The sequence below is a fragment of the Sciurus carolinensis genome, chromosome 15 (genome assembly GCF_902686445.1).
Source record: "Sciurus carolinensis chromosome 15, mSciCar1.2, whole genome shotgun sequence".
Taxonomy (NCBI): domain Eukaryota; kingdom Metazoa; phylum Chordata; class Mammalia; order Rodentia; family Sciuridae; genus Sciurus; species Sciurus carolinensis.
The window spans coordinates 24,423,536-24,440,331 of record NC_062227.1 but is presented as its reverse complement, the minus strand read 5'-3'; the positions used below and the strand labels follow the sequence as shown (position 1 = coordinate 24,440,331).

Below are 16,796 nucleotides of genomic sequence, written 5' to 3'. Positions count from 1 at the left end.
CCAAGCAAGTCAATGTTTGATCCAAGTAAACTTTCGTGATCATTAGTGGTCAGACTGTAGGAGAGTAGCCAGTCTTAATGTATCTCCAACTTCTAAACATTTTGTATAGCATAACTAATTTGGTTTATGTTAGTTGCCAACAGTAATCAAAGAGTTATTTATTTTCTTTCCTAGCTGTTTCCTTCAAAATACCAGCAATGGAATGTTTATCAAGTTAGTGGGTTGTTAATGGCAGGATGAATATCAGAAATGGTTTCTAACTGAAAAAAATCCATGGTAGTCAAACATTACTTTAATATTGAATTTGAAATGATCTTATTTATAAAAACTATCTGATGCACAAATTTTTAGGGAAAGTTTGACCATGCAAAATAAGACCCATTTTAATTCAGTCAGTTATAATAATTAAAACTAGAGCAAGAAAGTTAGAATCCAGAAAAGACACAGGAGATATTATGCTCAAATTTCTAAAGAGAATAGGCCATCCTTTCATTCATTCATAAGTGATGTGTATCAAACACAAATCCATCTGGGACATAAATTCTGTATGCCTTTGTTCTGTTCCTATGAAGAGGAGGCTGTGTTAGGTCAGAATGCCTGGAGGAGAACAGCTGTTCCTCTACTTAAACAAACTCCTTTAAAGCCAGGCAGGTAGAGTTCCCTTAGAACGCCTCTATTTTATGTGAAAATATGACAATTCAGCAAATGCCAGCAAGCTGGTCAACAAATTCAAGTCTGAAGTTACACACGACAAAGTACCCTGAAGACACACTCTTTAAACTAAAAAAAGACTCCATGCAGTAGAAATGGAGTGTTTAATCAGAATCCTCTTTCTATGGGTTAGGAGAGACATGCACGGCCCTTGCACAAGAATGGCACACAAACTCATGAAGCATCCCCTCGTTGTGGACTGATCATTATTCTGGAGGGAAGCTGGAAATGGCCCTAATACTTGCAGTCTGGTGAAGCTGTCATGCTGACACAGTTCCTGAAGAGCCCAAGTGTGTTGGGAGCTCCTCTCAGCCTCCGCCCACATTTGCTGTTTGTGATATCAGACAGTTGTTGTGGAAGTCATCAAAGCAGGGATGGAGTAGGCAAGGTCATCAGGTCTGCCCCAAAAGCTCAGAAAGCTGAATGAACATCACCCCTAATCCTGCTGTCCCAGCATTAATCAGAGGTGAAAGAACCGTCTCAGAACCATTTGTCTCAATTGGCCATTGAAGGTTGACATCAATAGTAAAAGGCTGGCTAATGACAATAATGATGATACCTCACACTTCAGCAGGGGAAAGAGAACATTTGGTGGGCCATTTGTTTTTTTGGGGAAGGCATTTTTAAGTTATGAGTTTGTATAATCTGTACTTTTTAATGGACACGACTTGACCAAAAATCTGTTAAAGAATTATGAGACCCATTAAAACAAAATTCAATGAGAAAAAAAAAAAAGTTGTCTTTTTGTTGTTGATGATACTATTTTACAGAAGGTAAGCACACTTATACTGGGGTTCAAGACATCCAAAAACAGAAATCCCTCCCAAATCTGAACAGATGTAGTAGATTCCTGGGCATTTCATGCTTGTTTGACTGCAAGTATTAGGAGTGTATAGGCCACTTGTCACCAGTGTGGAGCACATCCTAGACACATTGTAGACTATGTGAGTTAATGAACCTCTGGCTTGAGATGTGTAGTCAGTGGCTCCGAGTCTAGAAATAAGTTTGTTGAATATAATCTGAGTTTGAAGTATGAATAAAATACTCAACATCAGTAAATATTAGTTCAGTTACAAAAAATAGAAATGCACTTTGTTTCTTTGTATTGAACTGGTAGGTGGGGGAAAAAAACCCAGATTAATAATCTGTTCGTGTCATTAAGTCCTTCCTGGGTTACCAGATTCTGGAGTTCTTTTCTGCTCACATATGGACACCACCTAGGAAACAGCTTCTGAACATATTTCTCTGCTGGGGATCATTTGGTATGTGTTCTGATTTAGAATGCAAGCTAAGGTCTTGGTCCCCAAAACATTTACCCACCCTCTCTGCCCTGTTCTGATTACCTGGATTCTTCCTTGTTCCCTGTCTTCAAATTCTGTCTTGGTGCCCCATGGAAGTCCCACTGTCCTCCTGAGCTGGCCCCAGCCCCTTCCTAGGAGATTATTCCTCTGCTTCCTCAGTGACTTCCCTAATCCCAAATGCCCATTTTTCTAAAGTTAAATGCTCACTGGACTCCTTCTCTAGCTCCTGTTGCTCATCTGTATTAGAACCTTCATTCCTGCAACAAATCTTTACAGAATTGGCACTGAATCCTGGGCACTGTACTATGTCTTAGAAATACAGCCAAAAACGTCTCTACTCTCAAGGACAAGCAAGCTAACCAACAGTTACAAAATAATGTGCTGCTCAGATGTACAGACAAATTGCTAGGGAAGCAGCAAAAGGAATGCTGGAGTGGGCTGGAATAAATCAAAGCACCATGGGTGAAATAAAAAGAGCTTTTAAAGTGTAAGAACAGTGTTCAGGGCTCACAGTTGTGGGAATCACAACCATTACTGAATGCCCAAAGTATGGGAGAAGAGGCTGTGGGAGGTCTGAACAGGTCAGATCAGAGGTCCCTGCAAGTCCTGCTCAGTTAAGAGTGAGAACCCATGAGCAGGGACAGATGACAAGATCAACTTCACGGTCCACTCACTCATGGGGAACTTCAGATGCCATCAGTGTCATGAGCTCTTGGTAAACTGTTTGCACTTGCAACTGGGCCAGAAGTTGCGACAGTTCCAGAAGAACCCACCTCGCCCCAGCAGATGAGCCCAGCTCCAGATTCTGGCTGTGTACAGTCTGGGGCTGCTCAGTGCAACACCTCACCAAGCTCCTCCAGCAGGGGAGCCAGGTAGAGAGAGCTGGGCTGAAAGGCCAGTTTAGGTGGTGCGGCTGTGTGCTTGTGCACATGTGCGCGTGTGTGCACTCACACAGTGCATCAGAGATGGGCAAAGAATGGAGCTAGAAAGGAAAGAATAATAAAACGTGGGAAGGAGGACAGGAAAGCAAGTGCCTGATGGGTCCTCCACTGAAAGCAAGACCCAACAGGGCCAGAAGCACTAGGTGAGCAAGGACAGCCAGACCTTGCAGTCACCCAGCTGGAGGTGGTGCAAGCTGGTTCAGGAAGAGAAGGGGTGCCTCAGATAAAACCGGAGAAAACGCTCCATTGGCTTTTGTGGTTCACCTAAGTGCATCAGGAAAAGAGGGGACAGGGCACAAAATAATGACTGAATATGGAGGGTATTTAATACATTTTGGATGAATGAACACTTTAGTCAACGACCCAGTCCAGCAACCTACCCAGATCTTAAGACATGAGGGACTCTCAGAGTCATATCTGATCAGGAAGAGGTTTGGGTTTTTTTTTTTTTCCTTAATTAAAATCTTTTTTATTTTTACAGACTGCATTTTGATTCATTGTACACAAATGGGGTACAACTTCTCATTTCTATGGTTCTACACAATGTAGATTCACACCATTCACGTAACCAGGGTTTTTTGGTTTGGTTTTGCGTGTGCTTGGTACTGGGAACTGAACCTAGTGGCACTCTACCACTGAGCTACATCCTGGCCCCTTTTAGTTTTTATTTTGAGTCAGAGTCTCCCCAAATTGCCCAGATTAGCCTTGAACTTGCAATCCTCCTGCCTGAGCCCCCCAAGTTGCTGGAATTACAGGCGTGTGCCACCGTGCACAGCAGGAGTATTTTTAAAGAAAGAAAGCCCTTGGCAAGTGACCAAGTCTGTCATGGTGCTCATTCAAACACAAGGACAATTAAGCATCAAGTGATCACTTGCCAAATGAAAAACACTACACTAGCAGCTATGAGGACAGGAACAAGGAACTGACTTTCTGAGTGACTTCTCTGGCCTGGATTCTCAGGGCAGCAAGGGTTTTCACCCTCGAGGTGTGTGTTAGTAAAACCACTTCACAGAGTGGAGGAAACAGCATGAAGCAGACATGATGCAGGCCAGGAGAGTGGGCCAAGGTCTGAGGATTCCGATCTGTTCTGTGCAAAGGCACCCAAGGACAAGTGAGGAGCCACCTCAGGTCTGCTTGCTGGTCCCTTGCCATACATTGCTGTGTGACTACATTCACAAGCACAGCAAATTCACTGGGTGGTTCTTAACCCTGTGGACACAGTGGAATCACCTGGGTAGCACCTTTTAAATGCAAATGAATGGCCCCCCCCCAGACCAAATAAATTATGATTCCTGAGGGTAGAACCTGGACATTGACTTTATTACCAGCAGCCCAAGAGGAAACTTTCGGGTCACCAAATGTGCAATTCTGGCACACAAAGAGCCAGCCAAGCAGGTGAGCTCTGAGGTCACCAAAGAAGAAAAAGAGCTAAGGGTCAAGGATCATAGCCATCAACCAACAGTGGTGTCTGGTGTAGAAGCTGATCCTGCAAGTTCAACGTGCCAGCCTCTGTAATGCTGAGCACCTCTCTGCCTCCCCAAGTGCCCCGTGACTCCACATGCTCATTTCTCTGTGAACGCAGAACTCGAATATAAGCAAGCAAAACATAGATGTTAACTTCCACCACTGGGACTTTAATCCCTCAGTTCCTTCTTTGAGCATGATTTTTGATGAAGAAAATTCCTTTTGATGTATCAACTTTTTAGTTCCTTGGACTTCAAAACAAATTCATCCAGAAGCTCAAGAAAGATCTTTGTGGTTCTGGATTCACAGCAAAGGCAGCTGAGAACAGGGCTCCAGGTAGCTCCACCCCACACACCGCCGGAGAGGGCTGGGCATCAGGCAAGTCCCAGTGTGCGCTGGGTGCTCGGGTACCCCAGTGAGTAAATGAATAAGCAGACACGGGGAAAGAATTAGAAACTGAATAGAAATGACAGCAATCCCATAAGGAAATATTATTTTTTCCTCCAAGAAAGTCTTAACTCCTTAAAATGCTTATTCCCAGATGGTGGAGCACAACTGTACTCCCAGTCACTGGGGTGCTGAGACAGGAGGATTTCTTTACCCCAAGGAGTTTGAGACCAGCCTGGGCAACACAGCAAGACCCTGTCTCAAAAAAACAAATAAACAACAAAAAATGCCCACTCCCTTAAAGAAAAGTGGCTGCACTGGGTGAGGTGGCACATACCTGTAATCCCAGAGGCTAGAGGGGTTCAGATAGGAGGATCGAGAGTTCAAAGCGAGCCTCAGCCAAAGTGAGGCACTAAGCCAGTCAGTGAGACCCTGTCTCTAAATAAAATGCAAAATAGGGCGGGGGATGTGGCTCAGTGGTCAAGTGCCCCTGAGTTCAATCCTCAGTAGCCCCCACCAAAACAGTGACTGTTTTTCTTCCAAAGGCATGTCACATGTGTGTGAACATCGCCAATTTTCCCCACTCCAGACCTCTAGAATGAACAAAAGTTTACCACGATAATAGGGTTGGAGATGTAAAGAGCTGGGAAAATATTATGTAAAACTAAGAAATTCCAGAATTACAGATTCAGACTACAAGAGCTAAAAGTGTAGACCAAGCATTTTGAGGAACAGGGAAAGCATGCCAGGCCACCCCACATGGACCACCACCACCAGGACATGGCAACCTGGATGGAAAGTGAGCCAGGTGGCTGAGATAGCTCTGGAAACAATTAAACCAGAATCCCAGCAGGGTCAGCTTGAAGACCAACTGGGAAGCTCTCAGTGTCTCTGAACACCGAAAGGGAATAAGGTTTTTTTGAAATACAGATTCTGGATCCTACTGACCTACAGACCTGCAATCTCCTCAGGTGGTGGGAAATCTAGGGGGATAGAGGACCTCATGCTGAGAGAGGAACCAGGGCACAGGACTGGGTTGCGATCCTGCAACTGGGTACAGGTTTTATGGACCTGCCACTGCTGGAGATTAATGTAGCTTTAAACAATTCCCAACACATAGTTTGCTATAAGATGGTTTTGGTTTTGGTTTTGGAGCTCGTGTGTTGTTGTTTTTCCTTCTGTTTTGTTTAAGAATGAACATCATCTAAGACCCCGTGTGTGAGAGCTTCAAGTGAGCTTCCTTCCCTGGGGAATGGCCTTTATCGGTCGCCTTTATGTGAGTTACTGGCCTCAACTACAGGATTTCAAACTCCAGAGTTTGACCAACACTTTGAGAACTCAGGCTGCAACAGGGTGGCCCCTCTGCCCCTCATCTTGGAACGCCAGCACCACCTGCCCTCTCATGTTCCAAGGCCCTCAGAGTGTCACAGGATCTCCGCTGTGGTGATCAAGCCAGCTTCTCCCAACAACCCTCTCATAAGGTCCACCTCAAACTTTAATTAGACTTGACTCTCCCCACAGGCCTGCCAAATCCTAATGGACCAAGTGGACTTTAGCAACTTTGGAACTCACTCCCTGTGTGGCTGAGGTAGCTCATCTATGGCATGTGTTCCCTGTGAGGTTTGGTCTTGTTATTCTCCCCTTTTTAAGTAGTATGAATCAGAAAAACATGAAATAAACCAGATAATTCACGAAAGCATACTCCGATCATCTAGTTCTTTATCTCCACCATGTGCAACAGTGGGTGTGACTACCTACTCACCACCCATGACTCTGGTTCCAGGACCCCATGCCTTTGAGTTACCTGTTCATTGAGAAACACTGGGAGCTGTGGTTTTGATCTTTGAAAGACAACTATCCCTTCTTTTACACCTTAACTGATGGCACTGTTGGGAAAGTCATCCAAAAGAGGACTGGAGAGCTACTACGACCGGGTGGGAACTCCAACTTATGGCAAAATACAACACAAATTCAGAATGAGACAGTTGACACAAGCCATCATGAACAAGGCTGTCCTTAGGCAGGCCTTGGGCTACACGTGAGTGGTCAGTTTAGTTTTTAGGTGAAGGAGTCATGCCACAAAATGACAGAGCTTCAAGTTAATAGACCTCCTGCAGTTAGACAGGACGGAGACCTCTGCAATGGAAGCAGAAGTCTCAAGACCGAGAATGGTGTGGATAAAGGCCGGTAGCTGAGACTACTGGAGGGCTGTGTGGAAGCTGGGCAGGAGCTGAACCCCATGAGGCAGAGGGGCACCTGATGAATGTGGTATGCTAGCAGGATTGGTCTAATTGCACTGTGGGACTAGATTAAGTAAAAGGCCACTAGCTAGCCCCAGGATCTGTTAAGAGTGGCTGACTGGTTTAGTTTAGACAGCTGGTGGCCATTTGCAGTGGGAACAGAAACAAAAGCCAAAGACTCAGGGAATTTTTTAAATGAAAGAAATAAAAATTCACAGACAAGTTGGATAAGAGATACAAAAAATTTGAAACCAAGGTAATCAAAAAGAAAAAAAATGTCATGAATGGATTGAAATCAGGAAGGACAGTCACCCTGAGAAGAAAAGAATTCCTTGTCCTGGGCCTGAGATAACAAGGGAACCACTTTTTATGAGTAAAATTCTGTCATTATGCAAAGGCTACAAGATGTTTAAGTGTGTGATGTATAATAATCAGCATTGTGGTACTGGCTTGTAAATGTAACTAAAAATAATCCACTAAATTTAAGTATCTTCTTTAACGTCACTGTTACAGAGAATTTCCTGATGTTCTCAAGGAATTAAGGAGCAAAGCAACAAAATGCAGGAAATACTTTCCGGAATGAGCAAAGTGGCACTTTCCATAAATACCAATCTGCCCTTTACGTTCCCACAAGCAATATAGGAAGTGGGTCTGGCACAAGAATTTAAGTCACACTGCCTGCTGGGTCAACAGATAGGACTTCAAAGATACCTTCTGGAATGAGGAGATTAAAACTTCAAATAGCTGATTCTTTTAAAAATGTGCACACACACATTTAAATCATGCTCATGACGTCACAGTGGTATTTCTCCCCCACCATTTCTGAATTCACACTTCGAGATAAATGCTTCCCTAGCCAAGAATGTTACCCACCAAGCTCTACACAGCCTCCATTGTCTGCCTCCTCCCCGCAGCAAGACTGGGAACAAGTTAACCCAAAGAAGGCTCTCCTGACCCAGCCTTGAGAAAACAGACATAAGTGGAAATTGTCTATGCTATTTATTATTAAATGCTTACCCTGGGCACTGACTATCATGCTCAGTATAAAGGACATGCAATGAAGCCAGCTAGCACGTGGTGTTTTAGGCTAAAATAGCTCCCTGACAGGCATGTTCCAACAGAACCAAAGTTCATGACCTTCACTAAATTACTTCTTTAAAGGTTCCCCCCCCACTTCTTCTCATTAATTTTGCCATGCAATTGTCCATGAATTCTACTAGTTAGAAACAAAACAAGTAAAAAAAAATTTTTGCAATCATATAAATAAACCACATACATCTTTCTTAGGAGATTATAGTTTATCTTGTTTATCCAAACATTTCTGAGGAATGTGACTAAAAACTTCAGCAATGGTCTAAGTTCCAGAGTGCTTTCTAGTTGCCTCCAGTCAATGTCTGTATTTAAGGTACAGGCTTAACTTCATACAGTAAGAATTCCTAAAAATTAAGTTTTTCAGAGTCTGCCACGGTGTTTCAGTAATAAATCATTAATACACTTCCCTTAACTTCCAGCAGAATCATTCTCAAACTTTATTTCTCCATGTTAGAAATCTCCTAAAATATATTTCAAATGCTTTCTGGGCTCAAAAATAACTGATTAGCTAGGAGCAGTGGTGCACACCTGTAAGCCCAGTGGCTTGGGAGGTTGAGGCAGGAGGATCTCGAGTTCAAAGCCAGCCTCAGCAAAAGTGAGACGCTTAGTAACTCAGTGAGACCCTGTCTCTAAATAAAATACAGAATAGGACTGGAGATGTGGATCATTGGTGAGTTCAATTCCTGGTACCCCTCCCCAAAAATAGCTTATTTAACACCATGGTGAACAATACTTTCACAAGTGATGTAATGTCACAAAGTCAATCAATGATCTAGTTTTTAAATCTGAAAGATCTAGGACACACTGCTCTGAAAACTCCTTTCTTGGCAAGATCTATGTAGCAGGAAGGAGCTGGAAGGTGGAAAGTTACAATTATACACATTTACTGGGTGGTGTGTCAATACCTGCATGAGGTACATCAAGGAAGCTGGTATGGAAGGGGGCAGGGAAGAGAAAGGGACTGTTCCATGCCTCCTTGTATCCATGTTTTGTCAGGAAACAGCTGATCCCTCTCCTACACTTATTAAGGAAGATGTGATTTTCATAACTAGCTTGCTTTTAAAAGTTCCATGAAGTAACATTTATGGAAGGATACCTAAGAAACTAAAAGCTGTGGCTCAAGACCCAAAATATCAAGAGTTGAATGTTTTCTCTCATATGCAGAAGCTAGAGAGGAAAAAGGAATTTTTTTAAAAAAGGATCCTGTAAAACTAGAAGGGAAAGCAGGAGAGGAAAAGCAGGCAACCAAGGGTAAGGGAGGAGTGCAGGCCACGTGGAAGAACTGGGGAATAAAGTTGACCAGGTTATGCTACATGCATGTATGATATATCACAATGCATGCCCCTTTCACATATAAGTACAATGCACAAATTAACAAAATAAATAAAGACAAGGAAGACCAAGAGTAGAGGAAGGGGAGGGAGAAAGAGAGGTAAGCAGAAAACTATGTTACATGCATTTATGAATATGTCAAAATAAACCCCACTATTATGTATAATTGCAAGGCACTAAAAATATTTTTTTTAAAAAGAGGGTGACAGAGTCAAGTGGTAACTTTTTTCTTAAACATTTCTTAGTACATTTTGGATTTGGTACCATGTACATTTATCCTATTGAAAATATTTTTAAAGTTACTCAATTCTTAAATAAAGATACTCATTTTTTTTTTTTTTTTTTTTTTTTTTTTTGCGGTACCAGGAATCAAACTCAGGGCCTTGTGCTTGCAAGGCAAGCACTCTACCAGCTGAGCTATCTCCCCAGCCCAAGATACTCATTTCAATGTAGTTCACCCATGATAAGTAGCCAGAAGAACTGCAAAACAAAGGACGTGTAGATATAAGTAAAACCATCCCTGTTCTTGAGAATCCCAGATCCGTCTGGGGTTGCGATAGACAAGGAGCCGATTATTGACACCATGATAAGCATGACAATACCCTACCTAACCCATACTCCAGCATCTAGAGGACCAGACCAGAAGGTTTTCTAGGGCTTTAGAACCCAAACAGCTGAATTGATCCAGCACTTCACAGACTGTGTGCCGGTGAATGCTGGTTAGCTATGAACAGGTGTAAATGTGCCCAAGATGAAAACCCTCAGTTCTAGGACAGCAGACCATCTAGGGTCCCAGCCACTTTGGTTTACCCCCAAACATGACACTGTCATTTTGTGTGTTCATCTTTTAAAGTGAGGGATCTGAGGCAAAGTCTAAACCCATAGGAGAGCCCAGGAAAGGGGATGTGATATGCAAAGGATATATCGTGCTTGTTACACAAAGGAAGTGAGATAAGTTATACTGGGAAATGTCAAGTAATTTGAAAAGGAAATGGAATGGAAATAGTTTTAAATAAGGATGGGAGTGGTTATCAAGATGGTATTTCTAGAAAATTCACAATGAGGGTGATGCTGAGGTGGGGGAAGAGCTTAAGTGGGAGAAGAGATAAAAGACTGACATTCACAGAGGTTAAGAAACTTACCCATTGTCACAGCTAATCAAAGCGACAGGGCTGGGCGTTTTGTCCATACTATTTGATTTCAAATCCCTAAATGCATCCCATAGATCATAGTTTGGCAAAATGCCACCCCACAGAGTTCTATGTAAAATAGTAATAATCACATGTATATTTATTGAGAGTTAAACCTGTAGGAGGCACTATTCTAAAAAATTTTTTGGAACTAATTCATTTAATCATTAAGCTAAGCATTATTATTATTCCTATTTTATACACAGTGAAACTAAAGCACAAATAAAGTAACTTGCTCAATCCATCACAGTTAGTACACTCAGAGAATTTAATACCTGAAAAGTGAAGATATTCCCTGTGTCACTTCTCCATAAAAATTTACTATAGATGATAATAGGACTTAATGAAACAGTAGGGTTTTATAATTCATTATCTTAAAATAAGTAGCTGCATAAGTATTTGATGATACTGGTTTATAAAGAAATGCAATTCAAAGAGTGACACAGACACTAAAGAACAGCATATGGATGTATTTCATAGAAAAGAGAACCAAGAATTGGATTGCACTTGAGTTCTTCATTACTCTAGATTAGGTTTCATATTTAATGGAAAAGAAGGGAAAAGGAGAATGGGACTCTGGGATACACCGGAGGTGAAGAGTAATGTTTTTAGTACACATTTCTAACTGTTACTATTAGCATTACACATTTTTAACTATTACTATTGCAGTTTCTAACTGTTATAATCAACATTTTTATTGACCCTTAGTTGGAGAGTACAGTTACAGGAAGGAAAAAGACACCTTGTAATCCATTCTGGCACATGCACCTTACTGAGGAGTACCTACATGCTAAATTTGAAAACCATGCCGCTTATGAGAATTATATTCTCCTTCTCATAGGTATTTTCCTATACTTGGAATTGTCTATTTTTTATTTAGAAAAAAAATCAAAGGATGGTTTGAAACAAGAGAGTTGATGACGAATCAATCTGTGAAGAGACTTACAGTTCTATGTGATTGCCAGTTATGAATTTAACACATTAACAGATACACTGTAAGCTGTAAAGTAACTCAGTAAGGCTGAGAAAATGACAGAACTTCTAATAATCTGAATTTATTAAATAATGATCAGTTTCAAAACCATAAGCACCAGGCTGGGTGCAGTAGCCCATCCATAATTCCTGCTACTCCTGACACTGAGCAGGAGGATTGCTTTGAGCCCAGGAGTTTGGGGTCAGCCTGGGTAACATAGGCAGACCCAGGCTGACTCCATACATTATAGCCAGGGCCATACAGCTAACTCAGTGCATGATTTGCAGGTCAGGTTTATTTTTATTGACTAAAGTATACCACCTCACTAATCATGCGTGCCATAGAATACCAGGGGCAAAAAATTTTTTTCTTAAAAACATCAAAACTCCTTCAAGGATACTCATTAGGAATTGTGATGGCTGATGGGGACTGGACTGGCAAATATGGAATACTATGTGAAAGATTCAAAAGGTTAATGCCCTAGGTGGTTTTCCGCAGTCTCTCAAAGCAGGAAAGCCCCGTGTGGTTCTCTACTTTCTCCATTCACAACTGCCCAAGCCAAGTGTGGAGTCCACAGGGGAACGGAAAACATTCAGAGCATCTCCTCAGTCTTAAGACTTTCAATTTCTTGAAACAATAAACTGAGGCAAGCTGCTCTTTCTCCACCCTGTGGGAAACCGGGACTTGTTCACTTTCAGCAACCTCACAGACAAGAGTAGGGCTCCCAGAGTCAAAGGCTTCTCTCCCTCCTGAAAGGCTGGCTCCTTTCTTTCTCTGATAACTATGTAAATTCCCCCTCTCCCAGCCCCAGCTCTGCGCTAAGCAGACGCGGAGCTATTCAAAGCAGCGTTTCCAGCTCGGTCCAGTGCTTTCATCATGAATGCTTGAATGAATGGGATGGTCTCCTTTCTGCATAGTTCACAGCTCAGCACAATGGCCAAACACACGTTTTTCCCACGAGGGTATTTCGAATTCCGACTACTATTTTTGACCTGTATTTTTCTTAAAAATGAGATTTGTTTTTGTGGGAATATACCGTTGTCATGTGTTGCATGCTTTTAAGATGTTTTCAAAAAGTATTTGTGGTCGCCTAGCCGACAAGGAGCTGGGAAGATTTAACGCTGTGGGTGGGGTGGGGATTAGGGTCGTCTGCAGAAAGGGAAAGAGGGTCTCTCTCTCTCTCCCTCTTTGCCTGTGTAGAAACTGAAAATGAGCTTTGGGTTTCTCTTTTCAAACCTTGGAACGCTGTCCCCGTGCAGACAGAGAGCTTGCAAAGTGCTGGTTCTCTCACTCCCGAGTGCCCACGGTTTAAACAGGAGCCCAGTGTGTGCCGTGTTTGGTCACGACGGGGGCAACACAAAGAGCAAGGTTCTGGAAGGCACAGTTGTGCCCTGGACGCCATATGCGGGTCCTCGCTGTCCAGGACAGCTGATGAAGGGCAGGAGAGAAGCCCGCTCTTTCCAGGTCGCGGTGATGGGGCTTTACCACAGAACAATGAGGGCGACTCAGAATTCCTTTCCCATTCATTCCCCGCGCCTACCAGCAGCCAGGTCAGCAGCAGCCCCACATCCAGACAGGTCAGCAGCCCAGCCAAACCCAGCCGCCTCCTGGCACTCCCGAGAGAGCCGCACTCTCGCCACCCCCAACACTGCTGGCTTCACTTCGCTCCAGGACCACTGGGTCCTGCAAAAGCCAGGAAGGCGGTGACCCCTGTGAAAGGACACATAATCTCTCCTCGCCAATCTCGAAATCCAATTCTCGGTTCTCTTTTCTACTGCCTGTCCTCTCTTATACATGAACTGTACACCAACATTAGCTAGAAATGTACGAAACCCTCCATTCCAAACACTCGCTAGTCTCAAGTGACTGGAGAAGGTCACACCTGGAAGGGCGCTTGACAGAAACGCTGACCACAACAAAACCCAGCCACGAGCCACTCTAATCAACACAGAAACTTTGATCATTTTTATCTTTGATCATTTATGTCATTTAGGTCCGCTAGACTGCAACTCTGGTCGACCTACGTGAGGGGTATAAGATGTGCACACTCACTTTTCTCAACACTGGACAATGCAGGCGCTCACCTGACTGGGAGCCACATACCTTCACTTGAAAAGTCATATAAAATATTCTCCCTTAAGGCAAAGGCGGAGATGGTCATTGAAGGCACAGACAACCATCTCACAACATGCCGACTTTTTCCAATAAAGCTCTTTCTTTCTAGGTCACACTGCCTCTCCATTCATTACCTCTATCGGCAGCGAAGAGGTGGTTATAGAAAAAAAGTTAAAAGTCAAAGGTTCAGAAGAGCTACCAACGTCCGCCAAGAGTGGCCCTCTTCCGCCCGCCCTGCCAGAGACCCCATGCAGGGGCCGCACCAGAGACCCACGTGTAGGATGCCCCGGGTCCGAAGTGAACTGGGATGCGCCCACCGACTCTGGCAGTCCCAAAGCAATGGGCTTTGTCCCCGCCCGCTAGGAATGGGGGCCGGGGGAGTGGGGCTCACCTCTCTGCTGGCACTGCACGGCGACCCAGAGCAGCGAGGCCAGGAGCGCGCCCCGCGCGCAGCCGCCTCGCATCTCTCCGCTGCAGCTCCGTGCGCTCCCGGAAGAAAACTAGGCCTAGTGTGGCTCGGTCTGCGCGGTGCAGGACGGCGGGCCGCTTCTCCCTCCAGGAAGTCGCCTCCCACACGCTGGCCGCTCACCCCAGTATACCTCTGCGGTACCCGGCCCCTCCCAGCCGGCCGCCCAGCCGCCCCACGGGCCGAGACCCCTCCCCCAGGGAGGGCGCCCTGCTGAGCCCGCGTGGACCCGCTGCCGCCCGGCGGCGCTCGCGCTTTGGGCCGGGAAAGGGCACCGCAACCCCCAACACGGAGCGGCCGGGCTGACCTGCTGCAGCTGCCTGGGGTCCGAGTTGAGGGTGGGCGGAGAAAGTGGACTGAGAAGAAGAAAAACTGTGCTGAGCTTGACCGGGGCGGGTGCATTCCCAAAAGGTATTTGCCCTGTTGACCCTGCCGCCCCGGGGTGACTCTGCAGTTCTAGCGGAGCCTGGGGCCAGGACCGATGCAGAACTGCCTAAACTTTGTGGGGCGTCTGCTCCCCGGGTCGTGACCAGAGCTCACCTGACCACGGCCCGCTCCGCTTTGGGCAGAGGATGTTGTGATGGTTTTGTGAAAATGAGTTGTAACTTGTTACACATTTTGCCTAGGAATGGCAAGAAAAGGGCTCTCGGATTTTATTATTAGTTATCCTTACTGCTAGAGAAAGAGATTTCAACATTTTCTGTCTCCAAACTACGTCGTCTGCTCCCCAATAAAGAACTTTAAATTTCCTTTGATATTTTCCTACCTAAAGTATTTATAACACTTTGCAAATCTCACATTTTCACAACGGAAGCAGACAAGATAAGAAATTTCTGATTAGTATTAGCGTCCCACGCTTTTTTTTTTTTGATACATAATTTTAACTCAGTTGTGTGAATCAGTTTGACAACTGTACCAATCCCAGTTTTTCTAAGCACCTGTCCTTAAACACTTAATGAGTAAAAGTTAATTACAATACTTGATGATTATTGCTTTAACATCGTGGAAGTACAGAACGAAATGAAAAGAGTTTGGTCCTTTAAAAAGGTTGCAATACAGATCGATAATGCAGACATCCTTTGCTTTATTTGTGGTATTGGGAGTTGAACCCAAGGGTACTCTACAACTGAGCTGTACATCCTTAGACTTTTGCATTTCTATTTTAAGACCAGGTCTCACTAAATTGCCCAGTCTGACCTCCAACTTCTGATCCTCCTGCTACAGCCTCCCTGGTAGCTAGGATTGCACGGGTGCACCACCAAGTCCTGCTAAAATGCAGAAATTCCAATTATTAAAATATTAAAGTACTAGATATTCTATTGTAAAATAAGTCATTAAGTAAATTAAGTATTTAATATGTATAAAATATTAAGCATTTAGACATTGAAATGAATTAAAAATGTCTCTGCCCTGAAATAATTGTGTATGCACTCTCATATATACATTACAAAATTTTCAGAAGCCAATATAAAGAACAAGCCTGGATAAAATTGGAGCAGTAAAAATGTCACAATTCTTTATACCTTACAAAACCTTTTAGTACAAATTTTTCCGTCCTTTAGCAAGCTTGGACAATATCAAAACTACTTACACCACCATGAAAGTGGGGTGGCCAGTTCAAGGTGAAAACCAAATATAATAAGAATGTTTACATTTCATAAGAAGAGTAGAAATTCATCTCAACTAAACTGAAGATGACCTGCTTGCCCTACACACCATCTCTGTCTCCTTCCCACTGACCTAACCTCAGATGTGATTCCCTTATACAATTTTCAGCCATCCCACCCCTTCAACCCTCTGCCCCCAGCAGGGACAGACAACTTCTGGAGGATGTTGATGCAACAAGATTGAAGGAGAGTAACTAACTTCATGAAAAAGAGTCACCTTGCCACCTGGACTGCATTGTAGCTGAAAGAAGTTAAGATATGATAGAACTTAAGCCACTGCATTTAAAGTTCTTTATAAAGGACACCTAGTCTTTCTCTATAATATCCTACAATCTGAATAACCAGGCTCTCTGTGCAGTTGACAAAAATTAATCACCATGGCCTTCTAGGGGATCATCTACTCTAAAATTAAAAACAAATGCATTAAACTTAATTAAACAGTGAAGTAACTACCCACAAGATTCAATTTTGAAAGAAAGTACCCTCTCAAAGTCAAATCTTACTCTGAATGAATCCCAAGCCTGAGTAGATTGCTTCTTTCTGACTTACTCTGCATTTCTTCATTTTGGATTCATTTGATTTACACATCATGATCTCGTTTCAGTATTTCTTACAAGATTCTTCTGTAGCTGGATGTTCATAACTTTTCTTTGCCTGACATGTTCTGTCTTATTCCTGCTTCAATGTCAGGGATATTTTTACTCTTCAAAATTCCATTGCTACTATTTATTTGTAAGAGTACAGAACCACATGAGTAATATCAGGATTGTCAGTTGCCTGGCCTGATCCATATCTGCCTTACTTAATGAGGATATATCTCACCATTCTTAAGTCTTTGCCTTTGACAACATTTTAAGAAAATTTATCCTAAAGTAATATCTTACTTCCTCCATTGTATGGATCAGTTGTGGGATGGT

General features: G+C 43.4%; 1 protein-coding gene across 1 annotated transcript in view; it reads right to left on the bottom strand.

Annotated features, from left to right (window-relative positions):
• The window catches only part of Lama1 (laminin subunit alpha 1), a 164,067-nt gene extending 149,720 nt beyond the window's left edge, over window positions 1-14,347 (bottom strand). Inside the window, exon 1 of the mRNA XM_047526974.1 lies at window positions 14,138-14,347. Coding sequence (XP_047382930.1) covers window positions 14,138-14,210 — 73 coding nt within the window. The 5' untranslated portion in view covers window positions 14,211-14,347. The remainder of the gene's footprint in view (window positions 1-14,137) is intronic.
• Between the last annotated feature and the right edge of the window lie 2,449 nt (window positions 14,348-16,796).